Source organism: Balaenoptera musculus, chromosome 11 (genome assembly GCF_009873245.2).
Source record: "Balaenoptera musculus isolate JJ_BM4_2016_0621 chromosome 11, mBalMus1.pri.v3, whole genome shotgun sequence".
NCBI classification, from domain to species: domain Eukaryota; kingdom Metazoa; phylum Chordata; class Mammalia; order Artiodactyla; family Balaenopteridae; genus Balaenoptera; species Balaenoptera musculus.
Window position 1 is genome coordinate 39095938 of NC_045795.1, and position 24805 is coordinate 39120742.

Genomic DNA, 24805 nt, shown 5'->3' on the forward strand with positions numbered 1-24805 from the left:
ATTCATTCATGAATTTATTCAACAAACATTTGCTGCATGCCTACTAAGAGTAGAGCATTGTTCTAGGCACTGGGGACATAAGTTGAAGAAAATATGTCCCTGCCCTCAAGGATCTTAAGCATCTAGTTATGGAAGCTGTTACATGAAGTAAGATGGAAAGAACAGCCAGTGTGCAGGCTCAGAAGAAGAAAAAGGAGGGAGCTGCTAGTAGATCTATAAAGCAGAGGCATAGGAGGCTCTCCAGGGCCAGATCGTCAAGGGCCTTGTATGCCCCATATGGGAATGTGAACTTGACTATCCAGGGTACCACTGAGAGACTGGAAAGTGGAAAGAATCTAGGATAGATATGCATTTTAGAAAGCCTATCCAGGGACTCTCCTGTTGGTCCAGTGGTTAAGACTCTGCTCTCTCAATGCAGGGGGGCCCGGGTTCGATACTGCATGCCAAACTAAAAGATCCTGCATGCTGCAACTGAAGATCTCTCATGGCCCAGCGAAGATCCTGAGTGCCACAACTAAGACCCAGAGCCAAATAAATAAATATTAAAAAAAAAAAAAAAAAAGCCTATCCAGGCAGCTGTGGGGAGAAGGGTTAGCAAGGAGACTTGGTTACTGCTCTAGTCCAGTTGGGAGGTGACAAGGGCCAGAGTAAGGCAGTAGCCATGAGACATGGCCCCAAGGGGGTGGATTTGAGAGTGACCAAGGAAATCCAATCAGTTGGACTTGGAGACTGATTAGATATGGGGCAAGATGGTGAAGGAGTCAAAGGTGAGCATGCAGGTGGAGGATAAAATTTTGGCCTTAGCCATGGCAGTAGCCATGGGGATAGAGATGGAGCAGTAGATATGAGAGCATGAAGGAGAGAGAATCTACTGGATTTAATGATGGGTTTTTCATGAGGGGGATGGCAGGGAGGGAGCAAGTCATCCTAGATTCCCAGATCTCTGTCTTAGGTAACAAGGTAGGTAAGTCAGACAATATGGGAAGAGAAGCAAGTTTGAAACGCTTTGGGCAAGTTACCTGACTTCTCTGAGCCTCAATTTCCCCACATGTAAAATGAGAATAATAATATCCACCTCTCAGCGTTGCCACGAGAATTAAATAAACTGGGAAATTGCAAGGCATAGAATATACATTCAATAAACACTTTGGGGTGATACCAATAATAGTGCTTGCTCACGTGCTGAACACTTAATCCTCAGAACAACCCTGTAAGGTAGGTACTATACTATCCCTATTTTGCCAACATGGGAACTGAAGCACAGAGAGGTGAAGAAACTTGACCAAAGTCACCCAGTTGGAAAGTGGCAGAGTGTACTTCCCTAGCCACTGCATTATACCTTACTCTTTCTGGGACATATAACTGGACTTGAGGGAAGAAGAGAGAAAATGGTAGAAGAGACAGACTATAGACCTGATGCATAATTTATCCCAAGAGCTGATTTTATTTGGAAATGTGCCTCCACAACTTGGTGGCAGTCTGGGGACAGATGGCCCCTGGCTTGCTTGTTGACTCTCTTTCCCAGCCTAGGGCATAGAGTCCTTGGGGTTAAGGCACAGGGTCAAGTTCTCAAGGATCAACGTCCCTGACAGCCTCAGTGGTCTGGGGCCTGGGGCTGGTGCAAAAAAAATGAACCAGGTTCCATTCTGGACTGTTTCGTGGTTGGAGGGCCTAGGCCCTTGGCACCAGGACTGTAGCTCCTTCTTCTGCAGGGGCTGGTGTCACCCACAGGCCAGCTGTGGCCAGGTCCTAGTAGGCATGAGGTTGGGGGAAAGAGGCTAGCAGAGGTTAGTTTTCTGGTGCTGGGTCCACTTTATCTTCCTGAGGGGCGGAAGCTGAGATGGGCGCCTCTTCCCCACAACTGAGGGACTTCTGCTGCTCATTGCTGCTGGGTGAGGGGGTCTTGTTGTCGTGGGATCCCCAGTGAGTCAGGCGTTTTAGGGAGGAGTCACGGCGGGCGAGTAGAGGGGCCTGGAAGCCTGTGAAGGAGCTGCTGGTGGTGGGACGCTTGTCTGGCAGAAAAAAAGCAGGTATGAGGAAGGAGCAAGGTGCATGCAAAGGGAAGAAGTTGAGGGGCCTTGCCTCAGCCCTTGGGGGAGAGGAGAACCCGCTGACCTTCAGTCCTGTGCTGGTTCTGTAGATCTGGGGGTATCCCTTCCACCCTCCCTTCTCCCTCCCCACTCCAGGGAAAGCTCCAGGGTCTAACCCTTCTCACCTCCAGGTTCAATTGGATGCATGAGCCGGTTCATCTGGACATTCCAGTGTTTCACGTTGGTACTGGCCTGGCGCAACTTCCGCTGTGCAGCCTGTCGGGGCAGGACCAGGGAGGAGTGGGTCAGAGCCACCCTCCAAGACAGAGACTCTTGACCTTTTTCAGGTTCACACGCCCCTTAGGATCTGACAAAGGCTATTGATCATCTTCCCAAAAAAACTCATGTATGTTCATAAAGAGTTATGTATGTGAACAGAGTTGGCATCCAATTTCAGGGGACTCACAGGCCCTCAAAGGGTCAGAAATAATCATAGTTTCCACTTATTAAGCAGCTAAGATGTACTAACATCTTATTTAACTTCCAGAGCAGAAGTTAACAACAAACAAATTCAAAAGCGGTTAAGTGCCTTGCCCAGCGACATACACGGAGCTCTGAACCACTGCATTACACCACCTTCCCAAGACCTAATGCAAAAGCCTCTGCTCCAGTGTTCACCCAGCCGTTAGCAGCGGTTGTGGGGTGGGGAATCATAGGGGAACTTTCCCTTTCTTTGATACTTATTTCTGTGTTTGAATTTTTTACAATGACCATGTAGGCCAACAAAGCAAAATAAAATAATTAACATTAATAAAAACAAAACATCAAAAGTTTAAAAAAAAATCTTCTTCTATGGAGATTCAGGCTCCAAAGAGTGGAGCCAAAGTACAGGGATAGCAAAGTAGGGGCTGGAAGAGTAGGAGGAAAAATTTTTGCCCAGATTAATAACAATGGTAAAAGTCGTAGCTAAGGTTTCTTCAGTGCTGACTACATACTTAATTTCACGTGTTATCTCATTTAATCTTCATAGCAATGCTATTACCAGTCCCCTTTCTCAGATAAGGGACTTGGAACTCAGAGAGGTTAGGCAACTTGTCAGAGGTCACATAGCCAGGCAATGATGGGGCCTGAGGGATAGAGCTTGAGGGAAGTTTCCAGAGCCTGTGCGTTAACGCACTCACCCTCGTTCACCTGGCAGCCTCCAACCTGCTCCAACCCAGGCCTCACCTCCACGTCCTCGTCGGCCCGCTGGCGGTTCTGCCGCACCTCCTCCAACTGCTGCTGGGCCTGCTGCAGGGAGCGGCTCTGCAGGGCCATCTCCTGCTGCAGTTCCTGCTTCTCCTGCTGTGCCCGCTCAATATAGCGCTCCTGTTCCTCCTTCAGCTGCAGCAGCTGCTTCAGCTTCTCCTCCTCCTCCTCCAGCAGTCTGCCAGGCATCCACTGTGTCACCTCCAGAGCCAAGGCACCTCGCAGGTGTTTGGCAAGTGGTGCGGGGTGGGGGTGGGGGGTCGGGAAGTCAGGGAGGGGAAGCAGAAGGGGCCCCTCAGTTCTACCTGGTCTGGGCTAGGCGCACGGCCTCCTCGTCCTGCCGAGCTTTCACCTCCAGTTGCAGGGCCTCCTGAAGCCTCTGCTGCATCTCCTCCAGCTCCTCGATGCGCTGCCGCTGCCGGGCAGCCTCCTCCTTCTTCAGCTCCATCTCAGCCTGCATGGAGGCCCTTGCCTGCTCGGGAAATGGAGCCAGGTCAATGGGGGCATGGGGGAGAGAGGCAGCAAGTATGCTGCTCCTTTCCCCAGGGCTTTGCTAGGCCAGCCCAACTACTTATCTCTGGGTGAGGGTCTGGGGAGTTCCTTCATGTCAGCATTTCCTGATCTGATCTCCTCAGCAAGCCTGACTAACTCAGATAATGATCAGTGAACTACATGGTGGAAAGGGGCTCAAGTCATCCCCTTTTCAGCACCAGCCTTAATAGTTATTATTATACATTATAATATAACGTTTTATAATTATAATTAGGGTAGTGCTTGGAAGGGAATGACTATAATTATAATTGTTATAACAACTATAACTCAAAGTGTTTCCTTAGTTGATCCTCCTTTCCATAACTCTATAAGCCAAGTTCTATTGGCATCAACATGTCACAGGTAACTGAGGCACAGAAAGGCTGAGTAACTTGCCTGGGATCACAGGGTTCCTAAGAGGCAGAGCTGGGATTGAATCGACAGTGTCTGACTCCAGATCTAGATCTCTTAAATCCTAAATCTAATTGCCTCTACAGGCTTAATCTGCCTCCACATTCATCCTGCCTTCCTCCCATCCTGCATACCCCAAACTGGTTTCATTATAAACTCAGATCAAGTCTAGTCCAACCTAGTCCAGCCTTGGTCCAAATTCATCCCCAATCACACCGTCTTTAGCAGCTCCTCTGTCCAAGTCCCGCCCCCAGCCAAGGTTTCTGAACCAGGTCCCACTCTACACCTAGCACTCAGGTCCGACCCTCCCATTTCGTAGGCTCAGGCCCCGCCCCCTACCGTCTCTCCTCTCAAGCCATCCCTCGGCCAGGTTCCTTATTCCACAGGCCCTGTTCCTGGCACAGTCCCCGTCCCATACCCATCCTTCAAGCCCACAGGCTCTGTCCCCAAAATCCCTCAAGACAAGCCCCGCCTCCACTTGCATCCCTCAATGCGTGGCTCCGCCCTCGACCAAGGCTCCGCCCCATGCCCCGCCCCCAGTGCTCAGCTCCCAGGCCTGACCGCACCACACCCCTCAGCCCACCGCCTCCAGGGCTGTGCGGCCCCACCTGCTCAGCCTCGCGCAGTTGGCCCTCGAGCGCCTGTTGCAGCTCGCGGTGCTGGCTGCGGCGCCGCTCCTCCTCCTCCTGCAGCAGGCGCTCGGCCTGCCGCTGCGCCTCCTGCAGCAGCTCCAGCTCCTGCAGCTTCCGCTCCTTCTCCTCCTGTAGCTGCTGCAGCCGCAGCATCTCCTCCTCCTTGGCCGCCCGGCGCCGCTCCCGCTGCTCCCGCTGCTCGCGCCGCTTCTGCTTCAGGTCCTTGTGCAGCGACATCTTCCCCTCGGCCTGCAGCCGGATCGCCGTCTGGATGGCTGCGGAGGGAGCGGGAGGGGCTGGCCGGGGGCAGGGCAGCCTCGAGGTGACCCACCGCCAGAAAGGGGCCTTAGGAGTTGCCCGTGTCCAGTGCCCAGCCTCCCGCTGGGCAAAGTGCTATCACCCCCTTTTCACAGATGAGGCGACTGAGGCCCAGCCAGGTCCAGGCCACCCAGCGAGCACTCACCAGCCGTCCACTCCTGGCGCTGGCGCGTGTCTGAGGCGCTCATCTCGTACGTGCGGGAGGCAGTCTTCACACAGAACATGCAGCGCTTCCCTTCTCGGTCGGGCAGCACCTGGGAGAGGGTGGATGGCCCCAGACAGGCTGGCTTCACTGGAGTCAGGGCCACACCTGCCCCAGGGGTGCTGCAGCTCCAGCCCCTACCCCCGCTGGCTGACCATCCTCCCCGGGCACCCCTCCCACTCTGCCAGGAGCCTGCGTGGCCCGGTTTGAAGGTTAGTTATGGGGATACTTGTGTGCCTACAGCTCTGTATCCTTTGCTCTTTGAAGTTGGGACTGTTCTCTTGGTATCTCCCCATGGGGCCTAGCACAGAGGGATCACTCAGTGTTTATGCAGATCATGCTGGAACATCTCCCATGACAGGGTCCTCACTATCGAGACCGTTCATTTCCACAAAGCCCTGCCTGTTGAGAAAGTTCTCCATTCATTCATTCCACAGATATTTTGTAGTGTCTACTGAGTGCCACTCATTGCTCTGGGCATTTGGGATACTGAGATGTGCCTAACAGACCAAATCCCTGCCTTCCCTAAGCTTACATTCTAGTGGAAAATAATAGCTACCACCTACTGAGCTTCATGTGTTCTAGAGTCTGTACCAGGCATGGATTATTAGCTCCACTTTACAGAGAAAGAAACTGAGGCTCTAAGAGGTCCAGGAACTCGCCCAATTCACACTGCCTATTAGTGGTGGAGCTGGATTTCTGCCTAGATCTGTGCTGTTTCCACATTGACAGCTGTTTCCCTATGTGACAAAAATGGACAGAGCCTAGGATGACTATAATAATAACATTTTTAAATGTAAAATAACAAGTGTTGGTGAGACATTGGAACTTTCATACACTGCTGGTAAGAATGGAAGGTGGGGGCTTCCCTGGTGGCGCAGTGGTTAAGAATCTGCCTGCCAGTGCAGGGGACACGGGTTCGAGCCCTGGCCGGGGAAGATCCCACATGCCGCGGAGCAACTGGGCTCGTGCTCCACAACTACTGAGCCTGAGCTCTGGAGCCCGCAGGCCACAACTACTGAGCCCACGTGCCACAGCTACTGAAGCCTGCACGCCTAGAGCCTGTGCTCCACAACGAGAGAGGCCACTGCAGTGAGGGGCCCGCACACTGCAATGAAGAGTGGCCTCTGCTCGCTGCAACTAGAGAAAGCCCACGCACAGCAACAAAGATCCAACACAGCCAAAAATAAATAAATAAATAAATTTAAAAAAAAAAAAAAAGAATGGAAGGTGGTGCAGCCACTGTAGAAAAGTCTGGCTGTTCCTCAAAAATTAAACATAGGATTAATGTATGGTTCAACAACTCTACTCCTAGGTACGTACCCTGAGAAAAAATATATATCCACCCAGAAACTTGTACTTGGATGTTCATAATAGCATTATTCACAATAGCAAAAAGATGGAAACAACCCAATACCCATCAAAGAATGGATAAACAAAATGTGGTACATCCTTACAATGGAATATTATTAAGCCATAAAAAGGAATGAAGTCCTGATTCATGCCACAACATGCTTGAGAACATTATGCTAAGTGAAAGAAGCCAGACATAAAAGGACAAATATTATATGATTCCACTTATATGAGGCACCTAGAACAGGCAAATTCATGGAGATAGAAAGCAGAATAGAGGTTACCAGGGGCTGGAGGGAAGGGCGGATGAGTTATTGCTTAATGGGTACAGAGTTTCTGTTTGGGATGATAAAAAAGTTTTGGAAATAGATAATTGTGATGGTTACATGTGAATGTACTTAATGCTACTGAATTGTAACACAAAATTGTTACAAAATTGTAACACAAAATATACTTAATGCTACTGAATTGTAACACAAAATTGTAACACAAAATGAATTAAAATGGCAAATTTCATGTTATGTATATTTTTTCACTACAGTTTTTAAAATTGTTGTTTTAAGCCTCTAGAATAACGGACAGAGTCAAGGCAGGAAAAGGGATGGGAAGGGAGAAAGAATAGGGAGGAATAGAGTTGCCAAAGGGAATGGAATTTGGGTGAAGGAGAAAGAACTTCAAAGAGGATTTTTAGAAAGTTTTGCTGGGTAGAGTGAGACATAAGCCATCTCCTCTGAAAAATCTTTAGCAAAGTCCACATTATTCACCAATGACTTTAGTATTTGATTTGCAGTTTGTTTTTTTTTTAAAAAGTGCTGACATATGGAATCTAAAAAAGACAAAACAAATGAACAAACATAACAAAACATAAACAGAGTTATAGATACAGAGAACAAACAGGTGTGTTTGCCAGAGGGTAGGGGGTGTAGTGAGAGGAAGGAAAAAGTTGAGGAAGATTAAGAGGTACAAATTTCCAGGTGCAAAATAAGTGAGTCATGGGTGTAAAATGGATAGTGTGGGGAATATAGTCAATAACTATGATTACATAGTTATCTTTGTATGGTGACCTATCATAACTAGACCTATTGTGGAGGTCAGTTTGAAATATATAGAAATACCGAACCATTATGTTTTGTAACAGGAACTAACATAGTATTGTAGGTCAATTACACTTCAAAAACAAACAAACAAATCCATAGAAAAAGAGATCAGATTTGTGGTTACCAGAGGTGGGGAGGGAGGTTGTTGCAGGGATGGGGGGAAGGTAATTGGATGAAGGTCATCAAAAGGTACAAACTTCCAGGGCTTCCCTGGTAGCACAGTGGTTAAGAATCTGCCTGCCAATGCAGGGGACACGGGTTCGAGCCCTGGTCCGGGAAGATCCCACATGCCGCGGAGCAACTAAGCCCATGCACCACAACTACTGAGCATGCGCTCTAGAGCCTGCGAGCCACAACTACTGAGCCCGTGTGCCACAACTACTGAAGCCCACACGCCCTAGAGCCCGTGCTCCACAACAAGAGAAGCCACTGCAATGAGAAGGCCGCGCACCACAACGAAGAGTAGCCCCCGCTTGCCGCAACTAGAGAAAGCCCGCGCGCAGCAATGAAGACCCAACGCAGCCAAAAAATCAATAAAATAAATTAGAAAAAAGAAAAAAAGGTACAAACTTCCAGATATAAGATATATAAGTACTAGGGATGTAATGTACAACATGATAAATTAATTTAACACTGCTGTATGTTATACAGGAAAGTTGCTGAGAGAGTAAATCCTAAGAGTTCTCATCACAAGACAATTTTTTTCTATTTAATTTTGTATCTATATGAGATGAGGGATGTTCACTAAACTTATGTGCTTATCACTTTATGATGCATGTAAGTCAAATCATTATGCTGTACACCTTAAGCTTATACAGTGCTATATGTCAATTATAGCTCAATAAAACTGGAAGAAAAAATAAAGTGTGTTACTTTTCTAAAAGAAAAAAAAAATTGCTGCCATGGCTGAGAATAGCCTTGAGGTACCCAGGTATGCAACTGACCCTTGAACAATGCAGGGGTTAGGGGTGCCAAGCCTCTGCCCAGTCAAAAATCCACATATAACTTTAAAGTCAGCCCTCAGTATCCTGGTTCCACATCTGCGAATTCAACCAACTGCTGATGGCGCTGTACTCCTGAATTTATTTATTGAAAAAAATTCACATATAAGTTCCAACTTGTGTTGTTCAAGGGTGAACTGTATTTGGGTTGCACTCATGTAAGCGGGAATTTGTCACTGTGGCTTTTCCCATTTACCCTCCTCCTGACCCCCTTGCCTTCACACTGCACTGGAGCCCCTCTGAGCCTTGAGATGTGCTCTACCCCCTCAACTGTCCCCCTCACCTCCACGCAGCACTGCGCATCCAGCAGGATTGTACCCCTTTTCTCCTTGCACTCTTCACTCCCGAAATAGCAGAGGCAGTTGGGCTGCAGCTGGAACCAGCGTTCTGTCCAGTTCCTCCTCAGGTGCCCTCGCTTCCACAGGTAGCCCTGCCAGCCAGAGCAAAGTCAGAGGCATCACTGCCCCCCCCCCCACTTCACCCTCCTCGGGGTCCTCCCCTAGTTCCCAGCCGGGCCTGACCTGCTTCAGGACGTCCTGGATGAGTTCCTGGTAGACCTCGTGGATGGCCATGCTGAGGGTGTCTCGCCCCACGCCTCGCAGACAGCGGCCTGAGTTGAAGAGCTCCAGGAACTGCCAGACGCTGAGCCCGCTGGTGCTCTGGGCTGCCTGGGCCTCCTGGGCCAGCAGCTCCTCCAGCTCACCCAAGCCCACCTCCAAGCTCATGCTGCTGAGCACCTTCTTCAGCAGGTATTCCACCTGGAGGGGGGGAGGGAAGGTTTGGTGGCTGCAGCAGGCTGTGGCGCTGGTGCCAACACTAGGGGGCGCTCCCATCAGGCACCCGGAGCCTGGGCAGAAGTGACCAGGGACGGGATGGGGAGTAGGGTCAGAGGACAAAACAACTAAACGCTGGAGGACACCTGAGTAGAGACGTAGGAGGGGATCCTGGAACCCCAACTTCAATTCAGGCATCCCCTCCCCAAGCTCCAGTCCCACTCCTTCCTGCCTTGACTTAAGGGCAGGGTGAGGTGGGAGCTGAGGGGGCCAAGGGCCAGGCTGAGACAGCAAGTCATAGAAAATGTCAACAGGGGAACAAGGGCCCTCTCATCCAATAGCCTCACTTTGCAGGTGACAAAACTGAGGCTCAAAGGGGGAAGTGACTTGTTCTGAATCATACAGCAAGTTGGTAGCAGCCAGAACTCAATTCAGATCCGCATCCCATGAGTCCTTATTCCAAGCCCCAAGCCCGAACCTTAGGGATCCTTCCCCTATGGGAGGGCAAGGGGATTGGAGGTGGAGTAAGCAGAGCAGGGACAGGAAACCCGTTACAGAGGAACAGGAAGTGGTGGTTGGGGTACCTCCTGCTGCACTTTGTTCACACTGCATGTTGATCACAGTAGCAAGCAGCTTTCTGACCTGAGAGGCCACCTCGCCCTGACTGGCAGGTGTCTGACAAAGATGCCCAGCCAGCCAGGTGTCTGTATAGATGGACACGTGTTTCTCGACTGCCCCAGCAGCTTCTTGGGAAACTCTCTCCAGGACTTTCACTCTGGGGGCTACTGGGTCTCCGCTGGGAGTGGGGCGGGGCACCCCTCACTCTTCCCACAAACAGAGGCAAGGGCACGAATCTGAGCACAGTTAGATGTGCCAGGACTTCTTGTAAATACGGTGGATCTCTCTCCCACGTACCCTACTCTAAAGACCTAAATTCGCCCTGGTATCTTCACAACCACCAAAAGGTCTAAAGGGTCAGGAGAAGGCTGAACGGACAGGGGAGAGAGGAGGGGGAGTAGAGGGAGGGTGCAGGGTGACTGGAAAAGGGGGGGCATCTGCCCTGGCTTCACTCATGAGTTGAGGAGGTAGAGGCTGGATTCTAGGCCTCTACTCCCAGCATGCCTTCTCTGGGGCCCTGAGCTGAGTCTTCCCTGGCTCTCCCCTATATTGTAGAAGATAGGAAGAGAAAATCTGAAACCAGGGGCAGACTTGGTTGCCCACTTGGAGTAACTGGAGAGATGTCCCAGGAAGGTCTCTATTCCCCTAATAATAGCATCCTTCTCAGATTGCCACAGTGCCTAAAATCCTGCCATTTGATTTTAAATGTTCTCATTTTTAAATGCCCAGTAATGTATCAGGCATTCACATCTCTGTGTAAATAGAATTTGCAGATCATTTCCCTACTGTGAGGGCTAGCAGAGCCTTGAAGGAAGTGTAGTTTTTGACCTCCTGGGAGAAGGCATAATTGTTCTGATATGGACACTTCTAAGCATCTGGAGACAGATGGGTGTGAACAGGTCCCAGGGTGGGGAGATAAAGAAGAAAGGGGATGTGGGAAAGTACGGAGGCAATTTGGCCTCCTTCATGGTTCTGCTAAGGTCTGTCCCCAAGTGATAAAGTCCCTGGGGCTTACCTCATCAGGAACCATGATCAGAGGGTACTTGTCCTCAGACAGGAAGTTGAAGAGGCACCAGAGGCGGAAGGCATCCTGATTGGAGAGCATGCTGTTCCCGTTGCTATCCACCCGATAGTTCTTCTTGGCCGTCAGGGTCCAGCATAGCTCATCAAAGTGCTCCTTAACGAAAGCCCCCTCCTCCACCTGCCACCAGGCCGACAAGTCAGCTGAGAAGGCTGCCCCGTCCCTGCTTTACCACCCAACTAGGCTCCAGCTGGCTTCTTCGGGTCATCTATTCCCCTGCTCCCCACCCTGCCATGTTGGGGCTCTAACTTGAGGAATCCCTGAGCTGATGATCAGGTAACTAGCTGACCAACCAGCCTGACCCCAGCCCCCAGCCCTGCTACCGCCACCACTCCCTCACAGCCACTGCCCCCAAATCCCCTGCACACAGAGAAACTCAGGTCCCTCAGCCCAGGGAGAAAGAAGGGGAAGCCCAGGAGGGAGTGGACAGTCAAGGAGAACCTGAGAAGACAGCAACAGCTGGGAGGAGCAGGGGGGACAGCACTTGGGGAAAACTGGAGAGTCTTTTGTAAAATTGACAGCTGGAACCTAGGCAGGGACGGGGTGGAAGGTCGTGGGAAAGGTGGAGGCTAGGATAGAGAGGAGGAAGCTTGAGAGTGAGTTAAGGGGAGCCAGGAGGGGGCAAGTGGCTGGGAGGTGAAGGATGGAGATGGGAGAGCAGGGATGGACAGAGGGGACAGAAATGGGGTTCATAGGGGGAGGAGTTGGGGTGGCAATGTATTAGGGTGCTGGTCAGGTTGGGAAGTGGGGAGAGGTTAGAGGGGCCCCACCTTGTCCAGGATGTACTTGTTGAGGTAGGGCATGTACCCCTGGCTGGACACAGGGCCATCGTCGTCATCTCGGAAGTGCTCCTCCAGGGCCACAGGGTCGTGAGGGATGTGCAGGACGGTGTACAGGTTGTGGGACAGCACCTGAGACAGAGGGCAATTTGCCTTCCTGAACCCCAACCAAAACTGGGCCAAAGGGCGGCTCCCACCTCCCCACTTGTCCCCACCCCCATCCTGGCTGAGTCTTCTGCATACATTATTCAATTCAATCATAACTAAAGCTTCTGTATATATAGACACAATGGAATGTTATTCAGTCATTAAAAAAGGAATGAAATCTTGCCATTTGCGACAACACGGATGGACCTTGAGGGCATTATGGTAAGTGAAATAAGTCTGATAGAGAAAGACAAATACCATACGATCTCACTTATATGTAGAATTTTTTAAAAAGGGAAAAAAAGGTGTTCAGAGATACAGAGAACAGACTGTTTGTTGAAAGAGGTGTGGAGTGGGGAGGTGAAATGTGTGAAGGTGCTCAAAAGGTACAAACTTTGGGTAAGTCATGAGGGGACTTCCCTGGTGGTCCAGTGGTTAAGACTCTGAGCTCCCAATGAAGGGGGCATGGGTTTGATCCCTGGTCAGGGAACTAGATCCCGCGTGCAGCAACTAAGACCTGGCACAGCTAAATAAATAAATACAATAAATAAATTTTAAAAAGTCCTGGGGGGGATATAATATATAGCACGGTAACTATAATTAACAATATTGTATTGCATATTTGAAAGTAGCTAAGAGAGTAGGTCTTAAAAATTCTCATCACAAGAAAAAACATTTTGTGTAACCATGTATGGTGACAGATGTTACTGAGACTTACTGTGGTGATCATTTCACAATATATATATAAATATAGGATCATTATGTTGTAAACCTGAAATTAAAATGTCAATTATACCTCAATAAAATCCAAAAAACTGAAACTTGTACACTTGCTATGCACCAAGCACTGTGCTCAGCACTTTACATATACTTCACTTAACCCACATAACAAGTGTTTATATCCTCATTTCACAGATGAAAAAAACCTCTAGGCTCTGAGACGTTAAGTAACTCACCCAAGGGCACAGGGCTGACAGAGCTGGGATTCAAACCAAGGCAGCCGTGCTCTTTGCCACTTTGTCAGGCAGGTATGTGCCCTTTCTGCAGACAAGGACACCGCGGCTCAACCAACTCAATAACTTGCCCAAGGACCCACCCTGAGCAAGAGCCTAGGATTCAAATCCAGCTCTGCAGATCCCAAAGCTCAACGGCAGAAGCCTGACATCTACCATCAGAGACCAGGCTGCAGTGTGCCTAGAGTCCAATGTGTCTGCTCCAGGAAGGGCATGTGCAGTTCCAGTCACTGCCCTTCTAAAGATGGAAGGGAGCTGGAGAGGGAGCAAAGAACGGGCACGAAAAATGGTCTGTGGGATGTGGAGGACAAGGCTAAAAGGGATGGTGGCCATGACAGTACAGAGGGGAAATGGGTTGGTTAACAAACCCATGATATTAGAACAAAGAGGCTGAAGCTTGAACAAGGAGATCAGGAAAAAAATAAAATTGTCTTGGGGTAATTCTGTTATAGCACTTATCAAAGACAGCGTGAATGATTAAAAATTGTCACCTACTATGTGCCAGCCACTGTTTGAGGTGCTTTCTATACCCCACATCTAATGTCTGCAACTGTGACATACAGACATTATTATCTCTGTTTTTCAGATGAAGATGCTGAGGCTTGGAGAGGTTAAGAGTAAGTGGCAGAGTTGAGGTTGCAACTGGTTGTTCCCGGCTCTGAAGGCTGCTTCCCCATTAAAATATTGATTCTGGGGCTTCCCTGACGGTGCAGTGATTAAGAATCCGCCTTTCTGTCTGAATTTAAAAAAAAAAAAAAATCCCACAAGGACTCAGAGTCAGAGGCAAAGAATATACAAATCAATTTTCACTGCAAAGTAAAGGAGCTGTTACAGTGGAGGATTACTGGACTGAATGTCAATATTATGACATAGTATGAGTGTGTTTCATGTTTGGTAATTGCAATCATTGTTGCTTTGGTTGTGGTCATCCATGTACAATGCTTGGTGTCAGTCTATTTATGTCTTGTAAAAATAAAATACAGTGTGTGTGTGTGTGAATAAAAAAAAAAAAAAAAAAAAAAAAAAGAATCCGCCTGCCAATGCAGGGGACCCGGGTTTGAGCCCTGGTCCGGGAAGATCCCACATGCCGTGGAGCAACTAAGCCCATGAGCCACAACTACTGAGCCTGTGCTCTAGAGCCCACGAGACACAACTACTGAAGCTCGCACACCTAGAGCCCATGCTCCACAACAAGAGAAGCCACCGCAATGTGACGCCCACGCACTGCAACAAAGAGTAGCCCCCGCTCGCCACAACTACAGAAAGCCTGCACGCAGCAATGAAGACCCAATGCAGCCAAAAATAAATAAATAAATAAATTTATAACCAAAAAAAAATATATATATATTGACCCTGAGCCTCATTCCCCAACTATATAGTGAACTCTGGAGGCAAGGTCTCTGTTCATCTTTATGTTTCACAGCACCTATGTCCTCTTCTGCACACCAAAGATAGTCAATAAATGCTGTATTTAGAGGCTGCTTCCACCACCAGCAGTCCACCTTGGAATCAGCTGCTCTGAGGCAGAAGCTGGCAACATCCTAGAGATGGCGTGTATACCAAGTCTTCATTTCTTTATTCTCTTTTGTGAGAGGAGGGGGAGAAGGGTTTGAGACTTCTTCCCAATGTTCTCCTGGGCCTCAGGTTCAACTCAGCAAAGTGGGAAGTTGGAGGACCCAGCAAGGGGTTGGTGTTTCTCTTTTCCCTCCTTCCCCTCTGGACAGCCATCTCTGATCCCCACCCCAACCCTTATTCTCATGATCTTCAAATTATCTCATGTGCCATCTTTGGTTTTGCCTACTCTTGTTCTAAAGGACATCTGAAGTTTCTTCCTGATGAGCTCTGCCCCCCTCCCTTATTTTGGTAATAGAGCCTTGATTTTCCTTTGAGAAGTTACTCTCCCCCATTTTCAATATCTGTGGTATTGGCCATTTGCACCCCTACCCCAGCTGGCTGCAGGGGTGGGCACATTGGAGTCATGGTGTTTGGTTCAAGGATGCACATGACCAAATCTAGGCCAATGAGAATCAGCCCTGGGATTTTTGCCTCCTCTAGTGGAGAAGAGGTGTACTCTTTCCCATGGGTATACATGGAAAGAGTTAAGCTGTTAGAAGATAGATGTAGCTGACATTTTTGTCCCTGTGTGGGAAGTACCTGCTTAAGAATAAAGCTATCAGTGAAAAAAAGCAGAGTCAAGGTATAAAAAGTCATCATTTGAGGACCTAGATCCAGCCATGCCTGAAGCCAATACTATGCTTGGAGTTTTGGTTATGTGAGCCAATCTATAACATCTCCTTTAAGTTATTTTGAGTTTGGTTTCTACCACCTATATCCAGAGAAGACATGATTAATACATCTGTGGTCATAGGATACTAATCCACACTCTAAGAGGTGCCACCACTCAATGCTTAGCACTTAAAATTCAGGGTGACCAACACAAGAGAAATACCCACTTCTGAAGAGATAGGTGTTATTCTAAGAGTTTCACATATTTCTACCTGTTGCCTCCTGGCCTCTTTTCAAATTACCCATGTCTTTATCTTTCTTCAAGCCTCCTAAAGCACCTCTTTGAGGACGCTTCCTGCATAGCCCAGCCAAATGGCTACACTCCAGTGAAGCGTGCAGGGGGACATGGAAGGCCAGGAACCTTCGCTTTCTAGTTATGAGGCCTTGGATAAACTCCTTCACCCCCTGAGCCTCAGTATCATTGTCAGTAAAACAGGGGATAATACCCACCACGCAGAGGGGCCATGAGGATGGAGTGAGATATATATAGAGAGAGTGAGAGTTAGCTCTGCACAGAACAAATATAAGTTCCCTTCTCATATAGAAAGTGCAATTTTTTACCTAACAAATTAGCAAAGATGCAAAAGACTGATACTATCAAATATTGAGGAGGTTGTGGAGAAATGGGGACTCAAATGCCCCACTGTTGAGATGTGAATTGGTAGTCTTTCTGGAGGGCAAGACTGTATCAAACATAAAATTGGGCATGACCCCAGCATTTTTAATCATCCAACCTATAGATGCTCAAGAGAACAGTTACCTGTACAAGAATGCTCACTGAAGCATAGCTTAGAATAAAAGGCATTGGTAAATTCCCTGGCAGTCCAGTGGTTGGGGCTCTGCGCTTCCACTGCGGGGGACACAGGCTGATTCCTGGTCCCAGAACTAAGATCTCGCAAGCCGCGGCATGGTGAAAGGAAGGAAGGGAGGAAGGAAGGGAGGGAGGGAGGGAGAGAGGAAGAAAGAAAGGAAGAAAGAAAGAAAGAAAGAAAGGAAGAAAGGAAGGAAGGAAGGGAGGAAGGAAAGAGAAAGAAAGAAGAAAGAAGGAAGGAAGAAGGGAGGAAAGAAAGGAAAGAAGGAAGGAGGAAAGGAAAAGAAAAGAAGGGAGGGAGGGGAGGGAGGAGGAAGAAAGAAAGAAAGGAAGAAAGGAAGAAAGGAAGTAAGGAAGGAAGGGAGGAAGGAAGGAAGGAAGGGAGGAATGAAGGAAGGAAGAGGGAGGAAGGGAGGAAGGGAGAGAGAGGAGGGAGGGGGAGAAGAAAGAAAGGAAGAAAGAAAGGAAGAAAGGAAGAAGAAAGAAAGGAAGGAAGGAAGGGAGGGAGGGAGGAAGGAAGAAAGGAAGGAAGGAAGGGAGGAAGAGAGGAAGGGAGGGAGGGGGGGAGGAAGAAAGAAAGGACGAAAGGAAGAAAGGAAGGAAGGAAGGGAGGAAGGGAGGGAGGGAAGGAAGGAAGGAAGAAAGGAAGGAAGGAGGGAAGGAGGGAAGGAAGGAAGGGAGGAAGGGAGGGAGGCAGGGAGGAAGAAAGAAAGGAAGGAAGGAAGGAAGGGAGGGAGGAAGAAAGGAGGAAGAAAGAGAAAGGAGAAGGAAAGGAAAGAAGGAAAGAAGAAAGGAAGGAGGTAGGAAGGAAGAAAGAAAGAAGGAAGGAAGGAAGGAGGAAGGAAGGAGGAAGAAGAAAGAAAAAGAAAGAAAGAGAGAGAATAAATGAGGCATTGGAGACAGCCCAAGGCTCCTTCAAGAGGGGACAGGTAGGGGCTTCCCTGGTGGCGCAGTGGTTGGGAGTCTGCCTGCCAATGTAGGGAACACGGGTTCGAGCCCTGGTCTGGGAAGATCCCACATGCCGCGGAGCAACTAGGCCCGTGAGCCACAACTACTGAGCCCGCGCGTCTGGAGCCTGTGCTCCGCAACAAGAGAGGCCGCGATAGTGAGAGGCCCGTGCACCGTGATGAAGAGTGGCCCCCACTTGCCGCAACTGGAGAAAGCCCTCGCGCAGATATGAAGACCCAACACAGCCAAAAATAAAAACAAATAAAATAAAGAATAATTTTTTAAAAAAAAGAGTAAAATATTTAAAAAAAAAAAAAAAAAAGAGGGGACAGGTACACCAAGTCATGGACCTGTGTGTGGTTGAAAATTTTACTTCTGCCACATGTGTACTTATGGGCAAGTGATTTAACTTCTGCAAGACCTTAGTCTCCTCCTCTTTGAGGAAAATAAGGCGCCTGCTCCACAGGGTGTTTTAGAACAAAGAGCTTAGCACAGCACAGGGTACATAGTAGAATAATAGAAATTGCTTAATAAAAGTTGTGAGCTATTTTTATTATTATATTTGTATGAACAGACATGGAAAGATATGCATACTATACTGGCAGGTGGAAAAAAGCAAGCTGTAGAATGAAATATTTGTAAAATAATATGTGTGCAAAGATTATGCTGAACCATATTAAACTGCTATTTTAGTAGGTCAAAATAATCAAACATCAGCAATTTCATATAGTTCAACCTAATAAGTTTATTTGTACATAGAAAAAATTTAGAAGACTCAGCAAACTGTTAACAGCTATCACCCTACCACTCTTCCCCAGGGAGGGGAGGAAATTTCACCTTCTTTAACACTATTTTTGTCTTTCAATTTTTTTAACCAGTAAAACATGTTTTACTTTTCTAGTAAATTTCAACTTCTTTAAAATTATATTCTTCTGAACTAGGAGCATATATTGTTTTCATGACAAAATTTTTAAACTATAGAGCTAAAAAACAAAGGGTGCCATTAACCACTGTTATTAATGTACCCTGCTATTAAGTTGCTCTGTAATAATGTTCTTTTGCTGTTCCCTGTTGGTGTGAGCATTTCTGGGTGTTCTACTTTCCTTGAGGGCAGCAAGGACTCTAATCTCAACCCTGACTCCAGAGCTCAAAACAATGTCCCCCACATTGTGTTAATCAATGTTTTTGACTAACTCCTCAAGTCTAACTTAAATGCTGCAGTGGTTTCCCAAGGTTCTCAGAGTAAAATCTCAGAGTCTTTCCAGAGATTTTACTCTGTACCTTCTCTGACCTCATCCCTCTTGCTCACTTCTCTCAGCCCCCTCTGGTCCCTTTGACATTCCTCAAACACACCAGGCACACTCTGCCTCAGGGCCTCGGCACTTGATATTTCTTCATTCAACCTAAAACATTCTTGCCCAGGTCACGGCATGGCTCACACCCTCTCCTCCTTCTGATCTTTACTTAGATGTCACCCTCTCAGGGAGGGCTTCTCTGACCACCTTATTTAAATCTGTAATCCTATCCCCTCTACCCACCCCAGTAAGGATAGGGATATCTTCTGCTTTATTTTCCTCCATGTCATGCATCACGCACTTTTACTTATTTTATCATCTGTGTTTTCTGACTAGAAAGTTAGCAACACAAGTGTGTGGTGTTTTGTCTGTTTTATTCACTGCTGTATCACTGGATCTGGCATATAATGGATACTCAATAAATATCTACTGAATGAACCTAAGTGCTTCAAGGGGAAAAGTAGGAAAAATACAAAAGTCAGAGGGACATGAACTGAATCTCTCTGAGCACATGAACCTCGCTGGGGCTCAGTTTTCACATTTCTAAAAATGGAGTTCAAGGAGATAATGTACAAATCCCCTCCCACCCCAGGATAGAACCTGCCACCCAGCAGCATACAGTTATCTGAGCTGTTCCTCTCTTTGGTTCATTGGCCCACGCTGTCCTCTAAGACCTTCCTCACCTGTACCTTTTGCCAGGGGAATCTGAGGAGCCCAGGGCAGAGAGGCTCCGACCCTGTTAGCCATCAGGTGTCAGGACAAAGAGGAATTAAAGGCTCCAGACACTGAGGGCTCAGGGCCTCTCCCCAGAGAGCTCAGCTGACCTCAGACTGCCAGGCTTCCTGTGCCTGGGTGCAAGTAAGGGCCGGGGGTGGGGAGAGAGTGTGACCAGAGGAGGGTCATGCTGGAAAGGAAATGGCAGGAGTGGAGGCTGGCTTGCCGGAACCCACCTGCTGATTTCAATCAGTCCTTAGCCCTGGAGGCAGGGCTCTCATTATCCTCCTTTTACAGAGGAGGAAACCAAGGCTCAGAGAGGTGGAGTGTCCTCTTGCTCAAAGTCTGACTCTAAAGCCCTACGCTAGATCTCTGTTACATTGGCTCAGGTTAAGCATCAGAATCACCTGGGGAGCTGGCTGAAACTGAAATCTGCTGGGGCCCGCCCAGACCTACTGACTCAGAGTTTCCAGGGGTGGGGTCCAGGTGTCTGTAGTTTTCACAAGCTGCCATTTGGGCTCCCCCAGAGGGGATTCTCTGTCTCCCCCACCCACCCAAGCAGTCCCTGACCTCTGGGTTGGCAGCCATTGACCTTTGAGAGGCTTCATTTATTCACTGTTTCCTCTGGAGGCATGTGGGGGTGTGGTTCTCCCCTGGGGGCTTGGGAGTTCCCTAAAAACTCCGGTGCAGCGATGCGATGGGCGCCAGGCCCATGGTCCTGTAGTTCGCAGACTTCAGGAGTAGACGCAGATACAGAGGGTTTGGGAATCTATAAAAGTATCAAGCACTAACTGCAAAAAGAATGACTAATTTCTTTCTCCTAGATGGCCTATATAGTCTTTCTTCCTCCCTCCCTCCCTCCCCCCCTTCCTCCCTTCCTTCCTTCCTTTCCTTCCTTTTCTTCCTTCCTTCTTCTTTCTTTCTTTCTCTCTCTCTCTCTTTTTTAGATGGCCTATAGTCTTTAAATGTATCTAGGTGCTAAGTGATTCTTTTAAAATATACAGATCCTTTTTAAGAGTCACTGAATGTATTTTTCTCAACCAGTGGGGTACTAAAGCAAAACTATCATGAGGAAGTAGCACCAGGAATTTTAAAAGGTGGGAATCTCTGGATTAGCTGTGTGCCTGCTGAGAGCAAGAAGGGGCTTGGAGGGGTTGGCTGTCAGCATCAAAGGAAAGACAGAGGCTCAGAAAAGGGAGAGGAGAGGCTGCATCAAGGATCAATTTCACCTACTTGAGGTACTTTGTTAAAATTTATTTTCAGAGGCTAGCCAGAGAGCTTGGTGATCCCCAGTTCAGCCCTCAGGCTTTACAGATGAGAAACCAGAGGTTCAGAGATGGGTAGTGACTTGCCTAAGGTCACCCTACTGGGGAGCAACATAGGCCTCAGCTTATACGGCTCTTGAGTCAAGTGCTCTGCACATCATTGAATCATCCTCCCCTTCCTCCACACTCTAGACTGAGGAGACCAACAGCAGGCAGGGGTCAGGGCAAAGCTGAAGACCCCACTCATCAGATTCCTGGACTAGAGTTGTTATTAACTTCTCCTCTCCTTCTCCGAGGAGAAGGTTGTTGTCCCTCTCCAGAGGAGACACAGCCCAAAGCTCAGAGGCTCTCGGTGGGCAAGAGACCCTCCCTGGGCCCCAGGACTGCCCTGAGTGCCAATGAGAGGCTCAGGAGCCTGGGACACCTGACAGAGCCGAGTAGGGAAGGCCCTAGTTCACCCTCCCTGCCTTCCCCCTGCTCCTGCCTGTCAAGGGGAAGTGGTAAGCCTCCTAGGATCCTCATTGAGACACACTGCTCCAACCATGAGCCCAATCTCAGGCCCCTCACCCCAGCCCTGGCAGTCAGGGAGTGAGGAAGCCAAATTCTTAGCTGATCATCCATGAAGCCTAAAGCCAAAGCTGCTCCCAGAGGGAAGATGGTATGGCCATTAGGAAACCCATCATTCCCAAGGCTCCCCTCCCTGCAGCCCTCTGTCAGGATGGGAACTCACTCCTAAAGCTCTTTAGAGAGGGAGATTCTGAGGACCCTGCAAAAGCTCACAGTCCTGAGAAACTTTGTGTTCAACCTAAATCTGTTCTGGGCAGAAGTGCCATTCTTATTGATCTATTTTTATTTTTCTCAACCCACCTGGACAAAGGCTACTGTACTTTCTATAAGAATTCAGAGAAGAAAACTCATCTCATCTCTCCCCCAAGCCTACTCTTCTTCAGAGAAAACAATCCTGACTCCTTGGGGTACTTCTCAGAGGACTTGCTGTTCCTCCTCCTCCTTCTGGCCTCATCACGGCTTTGCCCAGGACAGCCGGTGGCAGCCTTTCTACCAACACATCAAGGGAGAAGTGGTGACTGTTGCAGACAGACATAGCCTGCTCTGGGCTGGTGCAGGTCTCCTGCCTCTTCCCAACTGAGGACGCCAAGGCCAGAGACAGTTTTAGCAAGGACAGGCTAACCCCACGATCTCCTCCCTTCTCACCAAATCTTTCAGTGGAAGGAGTGTGCCCTGCGGGTCTGTCTCTCTCATCTGCTTCTTCCTCTGCCTTCTGGCCACTTCTCTATTGCTCTTTTGCCTTTCCGGCATCCCCACCCCCAACACTATCACTACTTCCTCCCATTCCAGTATCTAGCACTATGGGCTTGAGGGAGAATTGCCTTCCTTATCTTCCTCTCCTATGACATGGGCCCTGCCATTTCTGTCCCACCTGCCGCCGGGCCTGAGGCTCCCACTGCTAGCTCAGATTCCCAGAGTGGACAAGTTTTCTGTGGAGTGGGTTGAAATCTACCATTGATCCTGTGGGACCACAGAGGCTGCTGGCAGTGGGCTCAAAGTGAGCTGCGACGTGGTACAAAGACAGCAGATGGTTCAAGTATGCAAGCTCCCCAGGCGATCTTCCTTGCAAATACTCAACCTGTGGGAGTGGGGAACAGGCATCCGCCCAGTTAGAGGCCAAGACAGAGGCTCAAACTAAGAAGGCTTACTGCCTGATTGGCCCAGGAAACAGAGAGCCACGGAGTGCTGTATCTTCCATGTATGAGAGGCTTAGAGAGCCTGGAGGTGTCATAGGGCCACAGGTAATGGAGTGGTAGAAAATGGAACCTAGGCGACAACAAACCATGGAGGTTGGGATTGTTCCTGAAACATATTAAAGGGGCAGAGTGGGAGGTGGATGTAGGACATGGAGTTTCCACAAGGATGGATGTTGGATGATCTGCTTTTCCTCTATCGATACTGAAGACCTCACTAGATTACATAACCTGCAATAAGACAATTTAAGTAGAACGTAAGGAAGAACCTGTCTGTTGGGAGATTCTCTCAGATGATCAAAAGTGGTAGTGGACTCTCCTTCCTGGGGGAGCCAAGAATCATTTACTGGATGCTCACAAGTCTGGCTAAGGGGTCAATTATGGGATAGGACCAGTTTGGGACATCCAAGTTCATCGTGTCCAAGTTCAAAAGTAGGGGGATGGAATTGGGGTGGGGTACAATGCCTAACCTGTCCCATCCGTCTCTCCCAGGTTTCCAGGCACCTCCTAGCTCGATCAATTAGAATGGAGGTTTCCTTGAGACTGCACTCCTCCTCTGTGGGGGGTGGGTGGCAGGGGAGATGCCAGGATACTATGGCCTAGCCTCATGCCACGCACATAGCTGGCACTCAGTAAATATTTGTAGAGTGAATGAATGAACCCCTAAGGCAGATCCCAGAGGGCTGATGCCCACCCTGCTCCTGACTCCCCGCGTTCCCTGGCTCCAATGGCCTAGGGCCTTGTTTCTTCCCCACTAACTAGGGTGAAGGCAGCACTAATGCGGGGCTACAGGAAAGAAGGAGAGAAACTTTTCGGCTCCCCAGGAATTATCTAGGACCAAGCATGAATTTCAGGGCAATCACTGATGGGGCTCCTCCTGGGTTCAGATTCCACCCCTTCCCTACTCGAGTTCTCAAGGTCTAAGGTAAGTTTCCCAACCTGGCGTGTAGGTGTGAGGGGGGGTGGTGAGCCAGGCAGCAGTATAACAGGGTCTTCAGTCCTTGCCCCTTCCCACCTCTGTCCCACCTGGGAGGCAAGGTCCAGAGCAGCAGCTCTCCTGCGAAGGATGGCTTAGCTGGCCTGGTTTGGGACTGCGAGAGGCTCTAACCCTCTCTCAGCTCCGAGAGGAAGTGACTGACAAGTACTAGCTAACTGTCTCTCTTCAAAGCCAGGAGGAAGCGGCAGGAAGGAGTAGGGTGTGTGCCCAAGCTTGACTCTGGGGAGACGTGTGCTCATCACATGGAGTCTGGGATGTAGCTTGGCCCGTGGCCCTCACAACCCCATGATGGCACCTCTACTCTCCCGAGAGTTGGGGGCCAGGGCTCTGGGCGATGGCCCTGCACACACCTCACTGGGGCCTCTGGACAGGGGGCAGCAGCATCCACTAGGCCATGTTGCCCCAGTTCCCCAGCACGGGCCCTCCCGCCCCTCCTGGGTCCCTGGCTAGCTGGGTGCCCCAGGAGGATCACAGGGTTCAAGTCTAGCTTCAGGCAGCAGGGGCTGATGAGACGTGTCTGCCGGCCTCCCCTGCACCCCGGGTGCCCCTCACCTTGAGCTGGGACTTGGAGACTTTGCCGCTCTTCTCCACGTCCAGCGCGGTGAAAGCGTACCAGACGGACTTAAGCAGCTCCTTGCGCAGGGCCATGGCTGAGGCGCCCGCCCGGCCCAGGGGCGGCTCTGACACCAAGATCCGGTTTCAGGAAATGCAAACGGCTGCAGAGACCGCAGAAGGGCCATGGTGCGGAGCAACAGCTCCACCTGCCTGCTCTCGCGGGCTCCCCACACTGGCAGGACCCAGCCTGTTGCTCTTGCAGTGCTCAGCGGCACCACTCCCTGCATGGGAACTGGGGACCAAGCCCTGGGGAGCTAGAGCCACAACTCTGATCAGCCTGGTTCCCTGGGTGTGAGGCCCTTTAGAAGCCTCCTCAGCCCCAGAGCCTCCTGGAGCCTTCTGGGCTCCCAGAGGCAGCTTGATGAGGGAAAAGCAAGCCCATCCCGACTTTGGAGTCAGATAAAAGGGGGCAGGTCCTGTACCAATTCCACACTTACCAGGTAGGCGGCTTTGGATAAATAACTTAACCTCCTTGAGCAGTTTCTCATTGGTAAAGCAGGAGAAATACTCACCTCATAGATTGTAAAGAGGTCTGAGAATGGATGAAAAGCACAGAGTAGGCATTGGATAAAACATTTCTTTTAGGACCATCTAACATTACTGTGGTGGTAGGGCTCCTCCCAAGTGGAAGAAAACAAAAGGCAACAATACAAACTTGGAGGAGGAACTGGGCCAGGGCACCTCTCCAGGTCAGGAGGACTTGGCACATGATCGGCTGCCTCCCCATCCCCTAGGCTTTGGTTCTAAAAGGCACCCCGAGCATTGCCCACTCTGGGGCCCCACTGGCCCTGACCTAAAGATTCTGAAGCTCATGGGGGTGAGGCTCATGGTGGGGCCCAGCTTCAGGGGTGCCTGGGAGCAGGAGGCTGGCGATTCAGGG

General features: G+C 49.3%; 1 protein-coding gene across 2 annotated transcripts; it reads right to left on the reverse strand.

Annotated features, from left to right (window-relative positions):
- Window positions 1-1424: 1424 nt before the first annotated feature.
- Window positions 1425-24088, reverse strand: DEF6 (DEF6 guanine nucleotide exchange factor). Of its 2 annotated transcripts, none has more exons than XM_036867714.1 (11): window positions 23863-24086; window positions 12066-12206; window positions 11230-11415; window positions 9345-9581; window positions 9107-9253; window positions 5316-5424; window positions 4829-5127; window positions 3584-3750; window positions 3258-3456; window positions 2216-2306; window positions 1425-2012 (listed from the first exon to the last, which is right to left on the reverse strand). In XM_036867714.1, exons 1-11 carry the CDS (start codon window positions 23956-23958, stop codon window positions 1789-1791), a joined length of 1896 nt encoding a protein of 631 aa, XP_036723609.1. In that variant the 5' UTR covers window positions 23959-24086; the 3' UTR covers window positions 1425-1788. The 2 variants fall into 2 exon arrangements, with proteins under 2 accessions (XP_036723609.1, XP_036723608.1); XM_036867713.1 differs by having other exon boundaries at window positions 1443-2012; window positions 4829-5148; window positions 23863-24088.
- Window positions 24089-24805: the final 717 nt, after the last annotated feature.